At 43.1% G+C, this 20,053-nt stretch overlaps 1 protein-coding gene across 1 annotated transcript; it reads left to right on the top strand.

The window, feature by feature from the left end:
* Nucleotides 1-2,037: 2,037 nt before the first annotated feature.
* LOC308380666 (B-cell receptor CD22) lies at nucleotides 2,038-11,561 on the top strand (the record flags this gene model as incomplete). Its single annotated transcript, XM_080858072.1, has 11 exons — nucleotides 2,038-2,134; nucleotides 3,725-4,081; nucleotides 4,412-4,669; nucleotides 5,128-5,397; nucleotides 6,204-6,473; nucleotides 8,336-8,608; nucleotides 10,113-10,194; nucleotides 10,427-10,475; nucleotides 10,769-10,855; nucleotides 10,961-11,103; nucleotides 11,459-11,561. The coding sequence occupies 11 exons, from the start codon at nucleotides 2,038-2,040 to the stop codon at nucleotides 11,559-11,561; spliced, it is 1,989 nt and encodes a 662-aa protein (XP_080714198.1).
* Between the last annotated feature and the right edge of the window lie 8,492 nt (nucleotides 11,562-20,053).

The raw sequence follows: 20,053 nt of genomic DNA, 5'->3' as shown, positions 1-20,053 counted from the left end.
TAAACTATTATATTTCCATATGCCTCCTATGATGTAGTATACCTCACTGTACAAACACTGTATACTGTACAAACATTGTGTTTATTATAGATTTGGGTCATGGAAAACTATGTCATCCTATTCTCCGTGACTGTTCAATCGCTTGAGATAATTGCTGCAACCCCCCCCCCCCCCAACCTGGCCCCCCAGTAGAAGTGCTGAGCATGTGTGCTGCCCCTTGTCATGGTCACAAGGTTGAGTGTCTGACACACGGTTGGTTTTGCCCCCGCTGGAAACTTCAGACAGCTGCCAGACAGACAGAATGAATCACATTTGAACACATTGGACCAAATGCCTCACATGGCTCGAGGTTAATTTCGAGATGGAGGGACTTTTTTTTCTCGTCAATTAAATATGTCTTCCCATGCTTTTACAGATTTTGAATTTTCTTTAAAGATATTACTATCATAATATGGTAATATCTGAACATTTCCACATAGAGATAAGGCTATGATTTGAGTGTCAATCACAGTGGAAGCCAATGGAAAATAAACTTTATTCCATGCCAGTATTTGCTGAGCGCAAACCGCTTTTACTTCTGTTAACTAACACTTCACATTACTGGCTGAACCAGAAGTCATTTGACCAGAAAAAAAACTACACTACTGCACTGTAACTGTGCGGGGGACATTCTAGCTGTCGTGTCTCTGGTTTGAAAGATGAAAGATTAGGATTGTCTTTGAAACGTGGAGGTCTGCTGAGATCAACAGTGTGGGTTTCCCCTCTTCAGAGACTCTTCAGATATCCCGTTTTCCAAAACAGACAAAAAATGGTGAATCGATTTTAGATTTGAGTAAACAGACATAGTAACTGTGTATCTGTGTGGAGAGGTATTCTCAGCAATCTCTCTAACAGTCTATGCAGGTTAGACACTGCAAAGAGCTGAATTTGTTCAGAAAAAATTTAGCAAACCGGATCCATTCAGTGTTCACAGTAGCACAACAGTGCTTTCAGGTAATGCAGCTCCAACAGGTACTCTTATATGTGTTAACTAACACTGTTGGTTTTCTGTGTAATTTCAAACTCACGGGTATGTTATTATCAACGCAGAGAGAGGAGCTGGCCTGTTGGTAGAAAGAGTGTGAGCATAAGCACTCTGTTATCATGATGGTAGAGAGAGTGTGAGCATAAGCACTCTGTTATCATGATGATGGTAGAGAGAGTGTGAGCATATGCACTCTGTTATCATGATGGTAGAGAGAGTGTGAGCATATGCACTCTGTTATCATGATGGTAGAGAGAGTGTGAGCATATGCACTCTGTTATCATGATGATGGTAGAGAGAGTGTGAGCATATGCACTCTGTTATCATGATGGTAGAGAGAGTGTGAGCATATGCACTCTGTTATCATGATGATGGTAGAGAGAGTGTGAGCATAAGCACTCTGTTATCATGATGATGGTAGAGAGAGTGTGAGCATATGCACTCTGTTATCATGATGGTAGAGAGAGTGTGAGCATATGCACTCTGTTATCATGATGGTAGAGAGAGTGTGAGCATATGCACTCTGTTATCATGATGGTAGAGAGAGTGTGAGCATATGCACTCTGTTATCATGATGGTCTTCTCCTCTCAATAAATAATGCCAGTCATGTCCGTTGTTCTGGCTGTTCTCTAAAATGACGTCCAACTGGCTAAGTAAGACCATGAAAAACGTTCCACATGTAGGTATAGCTGTGCACTAATACAAACAACTATGCACAGTAGAAAAATTTAAGTCATGAAGTTGTGAAAAGAGGAGGGAAAAGTAGAAAAATATACATATACATAAAGTTAATGTTGTTGCTGTTATAAAGTGACGCAGTGGGGTTAATAAGGGTTCAGGCTGAGGTTACGAGGCTTTCACGTGGCACACTTACGTCAGCATGTGGATCAGGCGTCCACACGAACACGGATTCACTAGCGGGTTCGAATCTACACACTCTGGAGTCCGGATTCAAAAGGTTGCAGCCACCCACTCCGCCGGGTTCGTGTGGACGCAAGGCTGATCCGGCAACATGTCTTTCCGGAGTCAGGCAATCCAGACTCCTGTGGACGGGCCCTCAGTTGCCTATCGGCACGTGCGTGAGATGTCGTTGTGTCAGATCAGGCATGGTACCAGCAGCTTCTCCAGATAAGTAAAGCATTAGTATGTGGTAGGAGGGTGTCTTGCTGATCTACATACAGTATAATGGTAGTCTGTGGTCCAGAGCAAATGATTAGAGTTAATTTTTAGAGGTTGTCTGACAGTGTTTCTTTTGTTATGTTTGTGTGACATGTACATGTATGGTGCTACATTTTGGTAAATGTACAGGAAGATGTTACCACCTGCTGGTATATATTGTAAAGGAAACAAATTATGCTTGGAGCTTGTTTTTAACCGATTGAATTTTACCTTATTATGCACTATGAAGAAAATTATTTGTAGAGTAAAAGATTTATAAAGCAATTTTAAATTTTTTTGTAATACTGAGTGACCACTGAGAGCCCCGTTTCTCCCTCTGTGCACAAGAAGTTGTGGATGTCAGTCACAGTGCCTGACTAGAGTGCACAAGGGGGGGGGGGGGGGGGGGGGGGTATAGGGAGGAGGTTGAGTTTCATGTGAGGGAGACAGCAGCTCTGCCCAGGAGACACTGTGAAGAACAGATCCAGAGCCAGAGAGAGAGGCGGAGAGAGAGAGTGAGTGAGTGAGTGGGAGATGCAGTGGGGTACAGCCACTCTCACCCACACTCACTTCCCTTTTTCTGAATACGGACTTAATTCACTTTTCCACTCAGCTTTGCATTCGTGTGGCAGCCTCTGACCGCGGAGCGCGTGTGGGGACAAGCGTTGGTGTGCGTTTGGAACCTGAGTAAGGACATCGGAACCAGGTACCTCGTTGTTCAAGGGTGCCAAGCCTGATTAAATGTCAACCAGGGCAGGATTGTATAGTGTATTGATCATGGTGTTGAGAAGATGATGATCCAGTACTTCATTGGGTCATAAATTCTAACGTCACTACCTTTTCTTTTTGTTCTGTTCTGCCTTTTTCTTTCTGAACTGTTGTTCTGGTCCGTTCTGCCTACTGCCGACTCGGGTGTTTTAGAGCTCCAGCTTGAAGATGTGGATAGGTGTATTGATGCTGACTGTCTTCACCTGTGATTTGGCAGGTAAAGAACGTTTATGTTTGTGTTATGTAACGTTAATGACACGACAAAGAAAAGCGAATTTTGCTTGCGTACTTAATTCACCTAGTGCGTCTCTACACCAAGGAAAAATGTCGCAGGTGTCCTTGTATACAACACAGGTTGCGTATCGATCTGTTACTTTCACCGGCGTCAGCCGGGTGATCAGCAGCTTCACTGTAGACTGAGCACACACTGCCGCACCGGCCCTGTGTATGTGTGTGTGTGTGTGTGTGTATGTGTGTGTCTGTGTGTGTGTGTGTGTCTATGTGTGTGTGTGTGTGTGTGTGTGTGTACTGTATGTGTATGTCTGTGTGTGTGTACGTGTGTGTGTGTGTGTGTGTATGTGTGTGTCTATGTGTGTGTACGTATGTGTGTGTGTGTGTGTGTGTGTGTTTATGTGTGTTTATGTGTGTGTGTGTGTGTGTGTGTGTGTGTGTGTGTGTATGTGTGTGTGTGTGTGTGTCTATGTGTGTGTGCGTGCGTGTGTGTGTGTGTGTGTGTGTGTGTGTGTGTGTGTGTGTGTGTCTGTATTCCCCAGGAGTGGGAGGCAGTAAGTGGGTTGTGACCTTCTCCAGGAAGGACATATGCGTTTGGGCTGGAACCACGGTAACGCTCCCCTGTCACTATGACTACCCGTCGGGCTACAACGTGAAGAAAGTGATGTGGTTTCACATCTCGCCAGAGGACCGGAGGGAGTATGCCTACCATGCGGATCTGGGAGTGGTGAGCCCATCCTACAGGGACAGGGTCCGCTATATGGGGGGATACAAGCGGTGCAGCCTGCAGATCACTAACGTCAAACTAAGCGATGCGGGTCAGTACCACTTCAGGTTCGAATCGGACTACCAGCACGGCCGGTGGACGTCACCTGATGCTGTCACTCTGTCCGTCACAGGTCAGTCACCTATGAGGCGTCTCTCACGTCAAAACCCAAGTGGCAGGATTGGCGGCCAATATTGTTGTAAACATGTCAGTTCTAAGGAGGAAAGAAGTCCTTTCTTTCTTTCTTTTTTCCATCTATCATTCTTAAAATCCACAATAGAAGTTACTGACACAGTTAACTTAAAACTAATTGTGAAAGAGTTTTAAAAGATGTCTTTGCTGATGAATTCACAAGAAGGATTCCACCATGTGTTTGTGCATCACTCCATCAGTATTTATGACCACGTTTGTCACCGAATTGGCTTCTTGTTAAGTTAAGTAATGTGTCAATGTACTGTGGCAGAACTACAGGTGCAGGTCCACCCAGCGAGGGCAGGGAACATGTTTGCTGCAGGGGAGACGGTTTACCTGAGCTGTGTGGCCAAAGGATGTGCCGCTGCTGGGAGGAATTTTGCTATCCTCAGGAATGGGGTCAGCTTGGGATCGTCGGAGAAGTCTTCCACCATCTACAACTTCAACAGCGAGCATACCGGCACATATAACTGCCGACCGATTCCCCCACAGAATGTGCTGTCACCAGGGATCAGCCTGGCTATGGGATGTGAGTATTAAAAATGTTTTTAATTACAGATTAAAATTAGTAATTTCTTATTTAAGATGTTATTTCAAGTAGCTGTTGTGTGTGGAGTTTGGAACTACCTGGTTACTGATGTTTAATACGTTATAGTATAGTATTGCTTTAACCTGCTGTAAGTCACTGATGCAGTTTATAGCTTAAACCTTTAACCTTTAAGTGTATCTTGTTTATAAAGTGTCTCTGCATGCAAGAAATGCAGTATATTTTCCTACCATACACTGTTATCATACAACAAAACAATTATCTATAAACTCATGCAGAAATACAGAGGATATTATTTTCTCTCCCTCCCTCTGTCTCTCATTTTCTCTCTCTCTCTCTCTGTCTCTCATTTTCTCTCTCTCTCTCTCTCTCTCTCTCTCTCTATGTCTCTATCTCTCGCTCCCTTTCAATCTCTCTCTTTCTCTCTCTCTCTCTTGTAGATTCCCCCCGTTCCACCCAGGTTGAGATCAGCCCCCCCGGGGGCGTGGCAGAGGGGGGGTCAGCGACTCTAACCTGCCGCAGCGACGGAGCCCCGGCGGTGGAGAGCTACGCCTGGTTCAAAGACGGCGAGAGCGGCAGCCTGCCGGACAGCTTCAGGCCCCAGCTGCGCCTGTGGAGGCTGGAGTACTCCGACCACGGCGCGTACTTCTGTGTGGCGCGAAACTCACTGGGCACAGACCGCTCCAGACCCCTCCTGCTCAACATCACCTGTAAGCCTCTGAGCCACTCCGTTAAACACCACTAATCAGATAGATAGATAGATAGATAGATAGATACTTTATTGATCCCAAGGGAAATTAAGGTAAAAATAATTCAGTAATAAATACAGAACATGATGTCAATGAATAACTAGCTACCTGGGTTTATTAAAAAGGCCTTAGATTAGGAATAAGTGTAGTGTACCTGTCATACTATAGCTATACTATACTAATTTAATAATATATAATAATGTTGTTACATGATGTACTTGGCCATAAGTTTTATGGCTGAGATTAGTTATGTAGTAATATGCAACTACATGAGCCTTATATGGTATTTAAGTGAGTACTTTGCATAAAGTATTTCTTTTATATCAAGGCTGCTCTTCAGGTAATTACAGACATTCTGGCACTCTTCTTTAAGGACATGTTTACATGTTGATTAGTCTCTTGGTCTCACTCTGGAAGATTACCAGGTTTTGAACACAGAATCACACAGGCTTGTCACAGTAGTGGTGGGACAGTAGGAGACATCCACAGGAAGTTATTTTCCACTACTGTATTTATCTCGGTGCTTTTAAAAGCCTTCCTGTGGTTTGCAGAGTCAAACAAGAATCCTAAAGTTTTTGATGTGAAATGTTTGTCTACTGCAGCAAAGTGGTTTACACCTACATCATTAAAAAAAAGATGAACGCATGTGAAATTAACAAACTAATGTGTTCAGGATGCACTTCATCATGCTGTCTAATGTTGCCTTTAAATATGAAGGAGAAATCTGTATCTAGCAAAGGGTCCATACATTTCCTTCTGTTCCTTAGATGCTCCCAAGAGCACCAGGGTTGTGATCAGTCCAAAAGGGGACATCATGGAAGGCTACTCCGTGAACCTGACCTGCAGCACCAAGGCCAACCCTCCTGTGGAGAGGTACGCCTGGTTCAAGGTCAACGCAGGCCAGCCCTGGACTAAATGGTCAGCGCAGAACCTGTCCTTCCCCAGCGTGCGCTCGCACCACAGCGGGAAGTATTACTGCACCGTGTGGAACCAGTTTGGGCAGGAGATATCGCCGACAGTTTCTCTGGCCGTGTTGTGTAAGTACCGTCGCAGCGCAGACGAAGAATTGATTGTGTCAAAATAGACTACGCATCCAAATCCAAATAACACTGTGCACAGCATTGCCATAATACACAGCAGCCTTATGGTTTATTGCTTCCTGCTTCAGTATTTTGGGTCCAAGCTAAATTAGGGCACGACATATGTATGAGACATAGTAAGTGAGTTGCTATTTACTGTTTAAAAAAATATATATAATTTTTGTGTCACTATCAAAAGTTTAGTCTGTCTATTCTTCTATATCTCCTTGAAGCAGTGGGATAGTTGCTGAATCATTTTTTCTTATTTGACTGGGCAGATGTGTGACTGGCTCACCTTTACTCCAGATCTGTTCAAGTTACTCCAAGTGACAGCACAGCTCACCTCGCACCAACCTTGAGCGAGTCATAAATCAATCCTAAAGAACTCCTCCCTCCCTCCTCTGCCTCCCTCCTCTGTCTTCTCTGTTGATATCATCTCTCACATTCTCTTTATCCCTCTTTCTCATGTGCACCTTTCATCACCCTCTTTCTACTCTCTACCCGTCATCCTCCTCTCCTCTTTTTTCTTAGCTTTATTTATCCTCTCCCTATCTCTCTTCCTCCCAAAGATGCACCCAAGAACACCTCGGTGTTATCCTCTCCCTGTCTCTCTCTCACAGACGCACCCAAGAACTCCTCTGTGTTATCCACTCCCTGTCTCTCTCTCTCTCACAGACGCACCCAAGAACACCTCCGTGTTATCCACTCCCTGTCTCTCTCTCACCCAAGAACTTCTCAGAGTTATCCTCTCCCTGTCTCTCCTCCTCCCACAGATGCATCCAAGAACTCTTCTGTGTTATCCACTCCCTGTCTCTCTCTCACCCAAGAATCTCTCAGAGTTATCCTCTCCCTGTCTCTCCTCCTCCCACAGATGCATCCAAGAACTCTTCTGTGTTATCCACTCCCTGTCTCTCTCTCACCCAAGAATCTCTCAGAGTTATCCTCTCCCTGTCTCTCCTCCTCCCACAGATGCACCCAAGAACTCTTCCGTGTTATCCACTCCCTGTCTCTCTCTCACCCAAGAACTCCTCTGTGTTATCCACTCCCTGTCTCTCTCCTCCTCCCACAGACGCACCCAAGAACACCTCTGTGTTATCCACTCCCTGTCTCTCTCTCACCCAAGAACTCCTCTGTGTTATCCACTCCCTGTCTCTCTCTCACCCAAGAACACCTCTGTGTTATCCACTCCCTGTCTCTCTCTCACCCAAGAACACCTCTGTGTTATCCACTCCCTGTCTCTCTCTCACCCAAGAACACCTCTGTGTTATCCACTCCCTGTCTCTCTCTCACCCAAGAATCTCTCAGAGTTATCCTCTCCCTGTCTCTCCTCCTCCCACAGATGCACCCAAGAACTCTTCCGTGTTATCCACTCCCTGTCTCTCTCTCCCACAGAAGCACCCAAGAACACCTCTGTGTTATCCACTCCCTATCTCTCTCTCTCCCACAGAAGCACACAAGAACACCTCTGTGTTATCCACTCCCTGTCTCTCTCTCCCACAGAAGCACCCAAGAACACCTCTGTGTTATTCACTCCCTGTCTCTCTCTCCCACAGACGCACCCAAGAACACCTCTGTGTTATCCACTCCCTGTCTCTCTCCTCCTCCCACAGACGCACCCAAGAACACTTCGGTGTTATCCACTCCCTGTCTCTCTCTCACCCAAGAACACCTCTGTGTTATCCACTCCCTGTCTCTCTCTCTCTCACAGACGCACCCAAGAACTCCTCTGTGTTATCCACTCCCTGTCTCTCTCTCTCCCACAGAAGCACCCAAGAACACCTCTGTGTTATCCACTCCCTGTCTCTCTCCTCCTCCCACAGACGCACCCAAGAACACTTCGGTGTTGGCCCGTCCCTCCAACGTGATCGACTCGGGCGTCTCGCTGACCCTGACATGCAGCAGCCAGGCCAACCCGGCGGTGGAGAACTACACCTGGTACCGGATCAATGCCGCTGACGCCTGGGAAACCCGATCGGTTTCCCCTAGCTACACCATCGCTGAGGTCAGCCCCCGAGCCAGCGGCCAGTACTACTGCGAGGCCCGCAACCGAATCGGCACCCACAGCTCGCCTGTTCTCACCGTGCGAGTGCGAGGTCAGGAAAATGGAGGCTCGCATGTACACACAGGCAGACACACCTTAGGCACACTAACTGCCTTTGAAGTTGAAAATGGCTGAAGTGCTTCGATGCATCCAATTTCCATCCATCAACACATGTACACACACACACACAAACACACACACAGTCCTTGCATGACCTGTCTGTGAATGTCAAATGAGTCAGCTGAAGCTGTTACTTTAGGAGAGAGCTCTTCAAGCTCGCCCCCTACAAGACATTTTGATCAGCCTTGCACGTGCATCCCTGGCCTTCTCTCTGTCTAGAGTGCTGTCATGTGTTTCTCAAATCAAAATGAACCCCAATAACCTGGTTCCTCCTGTGATGCAACCGTCTGTAGACACATTGAGCAATGTAGTCCATGTGAGACACTGTCATGAGTCAGTGATGTCACCTACCCCTTTCACTCATCAGGTTATTATAGTGTCAATCTGATTTGTGCTCTTTGACCTTTTTTGAACATCCCTTCATTTATTTGTGGACTTTACTGACGCCGCTTTTTTCACAAGTTCTTTTTTTCTTCTCTGCCGACCAGAGAACAGATGTCTCTCACAGTTTCAGTTAGTCACACGAATGTAAATCTGAGAGTATGACTGAATGTGACCACATTGTGTTACATCTGCACACTGTCCAGTTATGTGGACTACTACACCAAGTGGAGCGGGTGAGGTCCAAAAGTCTGAGATGATACAGCCACTCGGCAACTCTGCTTTAAGTCAGTCGTTTCATTATTTGAGCTATGTAACAACTTCAAAAAGAGTCGTTATTCTTCCGTCCATCCTGTCCTTGGAGTTGTTTTAAACCCAGCCTTCTGCAGCTGCTCAACTTTACAAGAGCAACCCGTTTGAGATGGCAGGTCTGATGATTGGCAATTATTTAAAAAAAAAATCATAGTTCAAACACGTTCAGTGACATAGGACATAGGGTTTAACAAGATAAACACCTTTATTCCCACTTGGTGGGCAGCTACCGGACACCATTGAAACATGGATTCCTCTTTGTGTAATTAGTTGTATGCAGATGCCCGTCAAGGTATAGTAGTCCACATAACCGCACTGTGCAGATGTAACGCAATGTGGTCATATTCAGTCATATCTTGACTGTATTATCAAATGATTGGCTGAAATTGTAAGAGACATCTGATAGGCTGCAGAGAATGTCCGTTTGAAATAAATGCATTTGTGAATCAAGCTGCGTCAGGAAAGACTCCAAAATCAACAAATAAATGCTGGGATGTGTACAGGGCACGACCATTCGTTTTTAAATAAATGCGTTTACATTTCTGAATGAAATGCATGAAATGTGTTTGTGAATCTCAAAATACATTTGTGAATCGTGTGACATATCTTAATGAATTCTAAAACTATTCTAACTCTAACCTGACAATTTTAAGGCTTGACACATAGAAAATTATGGTCATGTGATGCAAAGAAACATGGTGTGTTCACAGGCCTAAGTGTGACCTTTATGTGTTGGCTGTCAGGTCGGCTGAAGGTGATCGCCCTGGCCTCTGCCATGGGGGTGTCTGTGGGGCTCATCTCTCTCACTGTGGCCGTCATGATCAGGTGAGGAAACACACACACACACACACACACACGCACACACACACACACACACACACACAAGTACACACACTCACAGATGCAAACACTCACGCACACAGACACACGCACACGCACACGCACACGCACACGCACACGCACACGCACACGCACACACACACACAGAGTAACATGGAGCACTACTCAGGGGTAGGGAAACTGATGTGCTGTTCTGTGTGTTTTGCTCTGTACACAGCAAGAACATGCACCGAGTGGACTCAGAACCGCAGGGGCACATCAAACAGGTCAGTGACATTCTCAGGCTCCTGTTCAGGACATTTACATGTAGTCATTTAGCAGATGCTTTAATGCAAAGCGATGTTCAAAGGAGAAAACAATCAAGCTACGAGCAGGAGCCCAAGGAGGAGCACATTGACATTTTAAAATGAAACGTGTGAGAGGACACATGGGAAAGCAGTACAATTCTAGAATGGAGGAAGGAGTTTTTAGTGATGATGCTTCCGTTTGCTGTGGGAGGTTGAGTGAGGATAACTTCCTGAGAAGTCGTGCCTTTTGTTTTGACCTTCAACCTCAGCAGAGGTCAGCGGTGATGCCCGAGACGCTGTTCTATGAGTCGCCACAGGAAACTTTTCAGCTCCGGAGCTCCAAGATGACAGACATTCCGGTACGTTCTCCAACAACACCAAGATGCCAATTTTCCCTGCTGTCTGGTCTGTAAATCCCTTTAAAATCACGAGGGCTGATGGAAGGTGTGTGTTTTCCTTCGCAGGAGGAGCCAGAGGATTCTTGCGATGACTCCGAGAGCACAGACAGCCTGCACCCGTCCATCGTGCCCTTGACAGAGGTCACGCAGAGCACAGAGGATGAGGGCAAGCTCAATTACATCACTGTTCATTACGCCAGGATGCCCAGGTGAGTTCAGGGGTCAACCTTGGAATACTCACCCTAACCAACATTCAAAATGCAGTAGCTTCAACACTTAAAAGGAGCTGTATTTTTTAGTGTAAAACAGTTAGAAATGAATTAAAAATATTAATATAATATATAGAAATACAATTTTGTATGTAATGTCTAAAGTGTATATACTGTATGGCCTAGATGCTGTTGTACTTCTAGAGATTCTGATGACAATTTCCCATTGTTAATCTTTAATACACAGAAAAATATGTATGGTTTGTATGTCTACATTATAGTTTGCTCTTGTTATGTCAACAGTAAGCATGTGGTAGGAACTTGCTTTCCATATTGTCTTGTTTGTTTCCCTCAGTTTGGATCAGGTGCAGATCACTCATCTACCACTAGATGGCAATAAAGGGAGTAGGGATCGATCTAATGTAATTTACTCCGTCCTTTCCAATGAGCAGCCATGAAGGTACTGTTTAGACACGCAACTATTTATGCCCATAACATTCATATTAATTTACCTTCACTGACAAGTTATGTATATGGCAAAAATGGCCACATATAAATAAGCTTAAAGTAAGCTTTGAAAACAAAAAACAGCAATTGTTAATGAATTGGTCAGAATCAAAAATCAATGCATAAATGAATGCAAAATGTTTCCCTAAATATCATGTTTCTTCACAGGTTAGACTTGAAGGCAACCACTAGTGAGTGTTGGCAGGAGTGAAGTTGGCATCTCTCTGTCCTGTTCGCCCAGTGGAACAGCACCCTAAGCTGACTTCACTAGTCATGTGATGAGAGTGATGCTGTCTGTCTGTCTATTTGTCAATGGCTATTTTGCTACAGCCAACAATAGTGAATCTTCATGTGATTGTTCAGTCATGTGATGAGTATGTTAACACCTGAAATTATGCAATTTAATTTTTGTTTTTTTTGCACAAGCTGTAAGACAACATAAGTGATGCTTTGTTAAAAGTAAATCTTATAATGTGATACCAAGTCTTAGGTCCTAAGGTCTAAGTTACCATGTTCTTAAAGGGATAGTACAACCAAAGTGAAAATCTTGGCATAATCATGACCCTCTGGACTTTTCTTTTAAGGCCCAGTATGTGGGATTTATGGTGATCTATTAGCAGAAATGTAATATAGTATTCATAATTATGTTTTCATTAGTGTACAATCAACTACAAGTCCTGTTTTCATTGGCTTAGAATGGGCCCTCCATACCCACATAGGGAGCGGGTCCTCTTCCACGAAGGCCTCCATGCTGTACCGCCATGTTTCTATGGTAGCCCAGAAGGGACAAACCAAAACACAGGCACTAAAGAGAGCCTTTTGGGTTTTTATGGCTCCTGACGACCACTGTAGCTTTTCACACACACTTGGAAAGGGAGAGGTGTTCAGTTGGTTTCAATCTTCTGCCTCACCGTTAGATGGCACTAAATCCTATGTACTGCATCTTTAATACTCAGTTCATTGATTGGTAAAACATTATTTAATCTAATCACAAGATGTACAAGATTAGCCATATTTGACTATTTACATGCCATGGCGTACAATACATTGAAATGCAAGGTAACTACATTAAATAACAAACTAAGTACATTGTACCAAAGGCACTTCATATGAGGGGGATCCTGTAAATTGGGTGTTTCTGTGTCTCTTTGCTGATTTATTGATTTATTGATTGATTGATTGATTGTCGATTCGGTGGAAGAATAGCATGTCACTGTTAATTTTAGATTACTTTAATCCTTAAGCATTATCATGACAGATTTGTACTAAATGACAAAAAAATCCAGTGAAATGTTCATCCACTTTTTCCACCCAGAACTAACAATCCAATTGTTCATCAGGTTCCTCATCATCTTCTTTAACATGAGGGAATACAGTTTTCTAATAAAGTTGTGTGGTGTATAACAACAAGTGACTGTTTCCTTTTTTTTCAGTCACTCAAATGCTCATTCTCAGTATTAGTCATATTGAGACACAAGAGCCGAGAGGACTACACTGCCATCTACAGCACACCTTCTTCACTGGTCTGGTATATTCACTGGACTATCACTGCCACCTAAAGCACACGTACCACACTGGTCTGCTATATTCACTAGATTATCACTGCCACCTAAAGCACACGTACCACACTGGTCTGCTATATTCACTAGATTATCACTGCCACCTGAAGCACACGTACCACACTGGTCTGCTATATTCACTAGATTATCACTGCCACCTGAAGCACACGTACCACACTGGTCTGCTATATTCACTAGATTATCACTGCCACCTAAAGCACACGTACCACACTGGTCTGCTATATTCACTAGATTATCACTGTTTCAGTTGGATCATCAGGTGAAATCAAAGGGAAAGGAATTCTGTTGTATGACATCAAAAATCTGAAGATCAAAGATTTGATTGCACTCCATGGATCATTAAACACCAATTCACCTACGGCTGGTCAGACCTAGAAGAAATTCAAGACTTCCACTTGTATTGAACTGATTTACTAAACAGTTCAAGAATGTAAAGCGACAATAAGGGGTTATTTTCCAAAACTGGCCAGCTTACTACCTAGAAAGGCATGCAAGAACCTTGCAAACACCACCAGCAGCCCAGTTGACACTGATAGAAACTTGCCAACACACGAACTGGTATCTTTTGGCAGTACAGCTGGCATTGTCATGCTGTGAAAGCTTTTCTTCCGTTTTTGCAGGATGTTCCAGCCCGGAACACAGAACTACATAGTGCATATCCTGGATGGCTAGTGGGAAAGACACAGGTGTTTATCTTTCCTTCACATGACCATATGCTATCAAAATGAATTTGAGGATGGTACCAAAACTAGTTGCCTATAAAACCATACCTCGAAAAGTGTCAAGTTGTTGCAAAGTGTAACTTTAAAGTACAATTTTGCAAGGCTCCTTAAATGAAATGGAAGACATGGTTATGCTATGCTGCCTCTGTTATGAAGACTCTTCATGGTAATGACAGTTGTCAAGTCATGATTATGACTTTGTCATGTCAGTCTTATGCACACCCCTTCAAATAAAATGTTACTGTATGAGTTAAACCATAAGTTAAAAGTGGACTAGAACTACATATCTTCTTCAGATGGCCTCTATTGTCCTATAAATCATTCACTAGGTCAAATCACTAGTGTCGTGTCTGATTCGTAGGTTTGTGATGGATAAAATATTCATCTTTTCTGACTCTTTGGCAGTCTGGCAGAGTGTGGATCAAAAAAGGTTTATTTTGCCAGTGCAATACCAACAGCATAAACCTGAGCAAGTCACGAGACAATACTGAGTTTACAGAGTTTTGCATTCTGTTTTATACATCTTGTCACCCTAAATCACCTATGACCCTCCCCATAGGGATATACGTATGTTGCTTTTTAAAGGCACAATATGCAACAATTATGCTTCAGGATTAGGGTTAGGATAAGCAGTTTAACCTTAAAATAACAGCTTAAAAACAATTGGGGCGCTACAATGACTTTTAATATGGAGAATTGCGTCCGTGACAATGGCATAGCAGGGTCGATAGGCATATAACTGCCTTCTGTAGTTTTGCCTGCCGATGCCCGCCGACCTGACTTTGATTACCTTCTGCCAATCTAGTAAGTAGCTTATTTGCCGTCTTGCTTAGTCTTGTGTTGCACATGATTGATGTTTGACTGTGTAAGGACAGTCGTTGAGTAATTCGTTTGTCATAATGTCAAAGTCAGCACATTTCAAGAGATTTCGTTAGTTTTAGCTGCTAGCATACCTTTAGCGAATAGCTATTAATCCTTAATGCACCTTTAATTGGAGTATCGGGGGCCCGGAAATGTTTTCATGTCATACTTGGTCTGCCATCAGTGTCTCCCCCCCTTATGGCCGAGGCCCAACAACCTGCATCCGGCATATTCTAAAGCAACCCATGGTTGGAAATGTGCCCAATTGAGGAGAAGAATGCAGGTGCATCAGGACAGGGGAGCCTCAAATGTGGCAAGTTTATTAATAATAATAACTATAATAATAAAAATAATTGTCAGATTTTATTCGCACAAACAACACACTGCAACACAAACGTGCATACTGTATATAGTGGCGACACAGGGCACACAGACACACACAGGCCTGAAGTTGCTGTGAATTTAATCTCTGCATTTTCCCATCCAGGACTGTCCTTCCTCCAGGACCCCAGGAGCAGTGGGCAGCTTTTAAGATGAAGATGAGTTTGCAGAACTGTACTGACATGCTAATAAAGTTAATCACAATAAAATAAAAAGTTTGTCACAATTAAAATAAAATAAAACAAAAAAACTGTACTTTGTGCACGTCATATGTCTGCAAGACAGAGACAACGGAGAAATATACATTCTTCATTTATATCACTTTACAATGTTTAATATCTTTGAATTATTGAGCTGATTTACAATGTTTCCATCTTATAGGGGTCAAATTCGCCTCATCTTGTCATTTTTGGTAAAGTGTTTTAGATAAATGCCCAATCTCAATGTAACACCTCTACCAGGCTTCACTCTGTTTCTTCTTCTTACTGTGGGTTTTATGTCATAGTCATTATCTGTTGTTATCTTTGAAGGGACCTCCTGCAATCAAAATGAGAGGGAGTTCATTATTATGGGCTGTCTAGTCAACAGCATATTATTTGCACACATGGCTTAAATGGATTTAAATATACATTGTGCATGGACATATTGCATGTGACTGCTGTGTGTATTTAGTACATGCGTTATGTTGCTTTTATGCTATGCAGATACAGTAAAGTCTGTATGCGTCACACTGACCTCCTGCAGTAAAATGCTGTCCCTGCAACCACCATGACTGCCAACAGACAGCCAAGAATCCATCCCACAGCACTTCCCTTTGATAACTCGGCTGTTTCTGTGTGTGTGCGAACATCGCAAAACCACTTAGGAAATAATCAACAAATCATTTCTTCACAGAGCCGTCAGCGATCTGACACTGCAGGGCGATATTTGTGTTTTCCTAAGATCTACAGTGTGTGAGTGGTACTGCCATGTTTCCTCTCTCACTGCGCATTAATAGATCTGCACTGGAAACTGCAGTGAGATGACTTCCTTTTCCTTTCCTCATTCCAGCCAAACAGACATCATCACATGATCCTTCATAACTGCCTCGTTCCTCATATAAAATAAAATATTATTTATAGCTATTAATGAATATGAATACTGTTGATATTGACTAATAGAGAACATCCACATTATTTGAGACAGGATCACACCGCATCCAGTGTGGAGTATATTAATAACTTAGGTTTTTGTAACAGAATCCCTTTCCTGTTTTGTAACAGAATTACTTTACTGAATAAAAGGAAGGAAGCAGTCAAAGTAAGTCTAGTAAGTAAGCCAAAGTTGGTCAGTTATTCATTTTGTTAACCGCATTAAACAGCATATTCTTTCCATTAGAGCTTGATATATTCAACAATATAATCAACAATTACCTACCAACAGTAACTAGGAGTGTAAGCCCCCTCTGTCCAGGCAGCTTGGCTACTGGGTGGTCCGTGATGAAGCGAAACACGTAGACGGCACTGTCAGACACCCTGAGCTCAGAGATCCTCAGGGTGCAGTTCCTGCTTCCCAATCTGCCCAGGTACTCCACCCGACCCTGGTACGTCGGCTCTGGAAAGATCCCAGCACTGTGGTACACGTACCTCTCTGTGATGCAATGACTCTGGTTTAAGCACCACATCTCAGAGAGCACCCTGTAATGGTTTCCTTTGGGAGACAATTCCGGAAAGTCGTAGGAACATGGGAGAACTATGGAGGAGCCGGCTGTTGCGTAAACTGGCCCAGCAGGCATGTACACGACCAACGAGACGGACAGGTCAACTGAAAGGTCAGGAAGGGGAAAGGCATGACCTTACGCGATATACCTGACAAATCAGTGCTTACACACTATTTACAGCCACAGGGCCCGATTAGGAACACTGTGGGCCCTGGGGCTCTACATATTCAGAGGGTCATCTAGGAAATGTATAAATTTGTAACCACAATGAACGCTATCCTAACTATCCCACCCTTGACACACAATTCTCTATAGCAGCATTTCATCAATGACAACTTAGCTACACCAAGTGTGGACAATTATATGAGACTATGATCAGAATGTCAAAAACCTAACACTCAATAATTATATTAACATGAGTTGAGTACACTGAAATATTAAGAAAGCATGCAGAACATAATGAAGGCAACATGATTATACAAAACTAATTTTATACTAGTAAAACACAGACATGCACGTTTTTGTAGAGTAGCCTAAGCTATTGAATGACAAGTCAGCTATACACAAATTGTTTACACTAGATAGGAGGCATAGGTAAATCAGTCCAAGCATCGTCTCCTTATCTTAGATACCAAGAATCCTAGTTAGGACTTATTTTAATTAAACATGGGCTGACCATCTAAAGCAGTACTCTTAGGCAGAGTTTCGGTGATCTTCAGTGTTGTCGTTAGGCATCATCTCTTTTCTCTCCAATGATGCTTGCAGGGTTGATTAATGCGCATCGCTGCCGGCAACTTTCGTAAAGTGCGCATACTTGTAATGATGGAGCCTTGAAGGCGTATAAGTAACGAGTTAGAATTGCCTATGCGTGTGCCTCCTCTAAATAAACGCGCACTGCTGATTTCTGTCTACCAACACGAGTTCTTGTGTTAATAACGAAACAGCCAACTAGTAGAGTGACAGCACTTGTCAAGGATGTCTGTCCTTCCGGATTGACGGAAGGCTTCAACGATGATGTTTTGACAGTTGTTTTGTTTTGTCAAAAAAAAAAAAAGAACACGTTGGATACCCGAACATTTGGTGGGCAAGCAAATTATTCATCTAGTTGATTATAGTCTTAGAGAAATCTCTATTCTGACATGCAGTTCGGTTGCTATCTGACATCGCAGTATTCAGATTTTATGATACTTGCATCATGGTAGGCTATTAGTTACTTTTCCAGACAGCAAGTAGCCTGATAACAGTGAAACCGCTCCGCGGTGGCCATATTAAATGGATTTGAATTGCGACCTTGGCCCTGAACGGTTGCCAATACTACGTGTTGCGGTTATATTTTTTCCCACTGCACGCTTTTATTGTGGAGCTATCGTAAATGTTTTGGGCTGTATTGTATGCTAGGTCTTGGACTTTTCTTGGACTTAACTGTATAGGCTGCATCACCTCCTTTTTAAGTTCGAGATGGAGAATTCCAGCACTTCAGAAACGTTCGTGCAAAACTCCTGGAAATACTCAAAGGTAGTTTGTAGAATAGTTCTGACCATAACTGTGATAACAAGCTGTTATTGAACTTTACTATACTAAAAACAACATTGGATGTGACAGATGCGAAGCGAACTCATATGGTGTGGGTTTTTGGGTGAAGTTCGCAAGCTTTTGCTCAGTTCTTGATGGAGATGTTGCTGTGGTCTGACGTTACCCAAGTTAGTTTATTTAGAAATAGGGAAAATCTGTTCTTCTTTAAATAAAGGTCATTAAAGTATCTGTTGTTTGCAATTAATGTGTGGTGACCATCACTCTGCCAAGGCTTGTGTCCCTTCACGTCGATGGCGAATTGTATGTCCTCTCAAAATGTATCAGAGAGTAAGATTTACCAATCTTTTTACAGATGTATATACTCTCAATATCAATAAAGGAAGTCCGTTTTGTATAGCCAAAGGCACAATATAAAATGTCCGATTGTACATTTTGAGAATCAAGGATTTTGTGTTTTTTTATTTAAATGACCCAAAAGCACTTGTTCCTATTCACACCCAGTATAAAGTGGGCCTGTTAGTGATGATGGGTAATTAGCTAGTTTCTTTAATCATAAGGCTAGACATTTTTTATGTTATACTTATTATTAGTCCTCCTTCCTCTAACATTGACATTGCATGAATTATATGAATTTAAACATTTTACTGTCATACCTAGACCTAGTATATCAGTCCGATACCCAGACACTCATAGCCTTCTTAACGCACCCACACATAAACAAGGAATTGGCTACAAAGTTACACCCAACCGATGAAGGCCTGCCTCTGCAGTCAGCCATGGCCCTGCCAGCCCCCTTTAGTGAATCCGGCGCTGACCATAGACATGTGTATATGTCTATGCCCTGACAGTGACAAATACATTCCAGTGTCTTACCCGCCAGGAACAGTGATATCAGGATCAGTCCAGCATCAACGGATCTGACGGCCATCTCTTTCACTGCAGTGACATCTGCCACTGTTGTCTGGAGCATTAGAACAAGGGATTGTATGTGTTCTTGTACCTTTGAGTGTGTGTGTGTGTGCGTGTGTGTGCGTGTGTGTGTGCGTGCATGTGGTGTATGTGTGAGTGCTTGTGTTTTGACTTCCCCTTTATCAGTTTCTTTCCTCAGAGGTGTTGCATCAAAGCTAAGCAATGTGATGGCATCATAGTTAGCCAGTTAACATTGATGTTGTTCAGTTCAGTCATGATGGACCCCATTGCCATGGCAAGTTTAAGGTCCTACTATGTTTTACTGTGCAAATCAGTGCAGTGAATATTGTCGTAATTCTTAAGCAAACGCCTGCTTGCTAAGCATAAGTGGTGTAAATGCACATACCTAATACACTTTCAGTAATTTAATGACATTCATCCTGACATTTCACAACCCTGTTATCATTACAGTGCAACATAATACAACAAATGCAACATCATCAGCTTATTTGACTTGGCCATGTCAGTGAGCCATCAAATAAAGTATGAATGAAGCCCTTACTAGTTATCTGATAACTGTCGGGCCCTATTTAAAATTAATTTGAAGTGTTAACGTTTTGGTCTAGTTATTCTCGCTTTCTTATTCAGTTATTCCACGTCCTGAACATTAGGCGGTATGAAACGTAAAAGTGTCAACATTTTGGCCCTTGGCGACAGACTACTAGCACAGTTTCACTGGAACAGCACAGGTATTTCCT

The sequence above is a fragment of the Sprattus sprattus genome (assembly GCF_963457725.1).
Source record: "Sprattus sprattus genome assembly, chromosome: 19".
Classification (NCBI taxonomy): Eukaryota; Metazoa; Chordata; class Actinopteri; order Clupeiformes; family Clupeidae; genus Sprattus; species Sprattus sprattus.
Note: the sequence above shows the minus strand (reverse complement) of the source record. Positions and strands in the feature narration are given on the sequence as shown.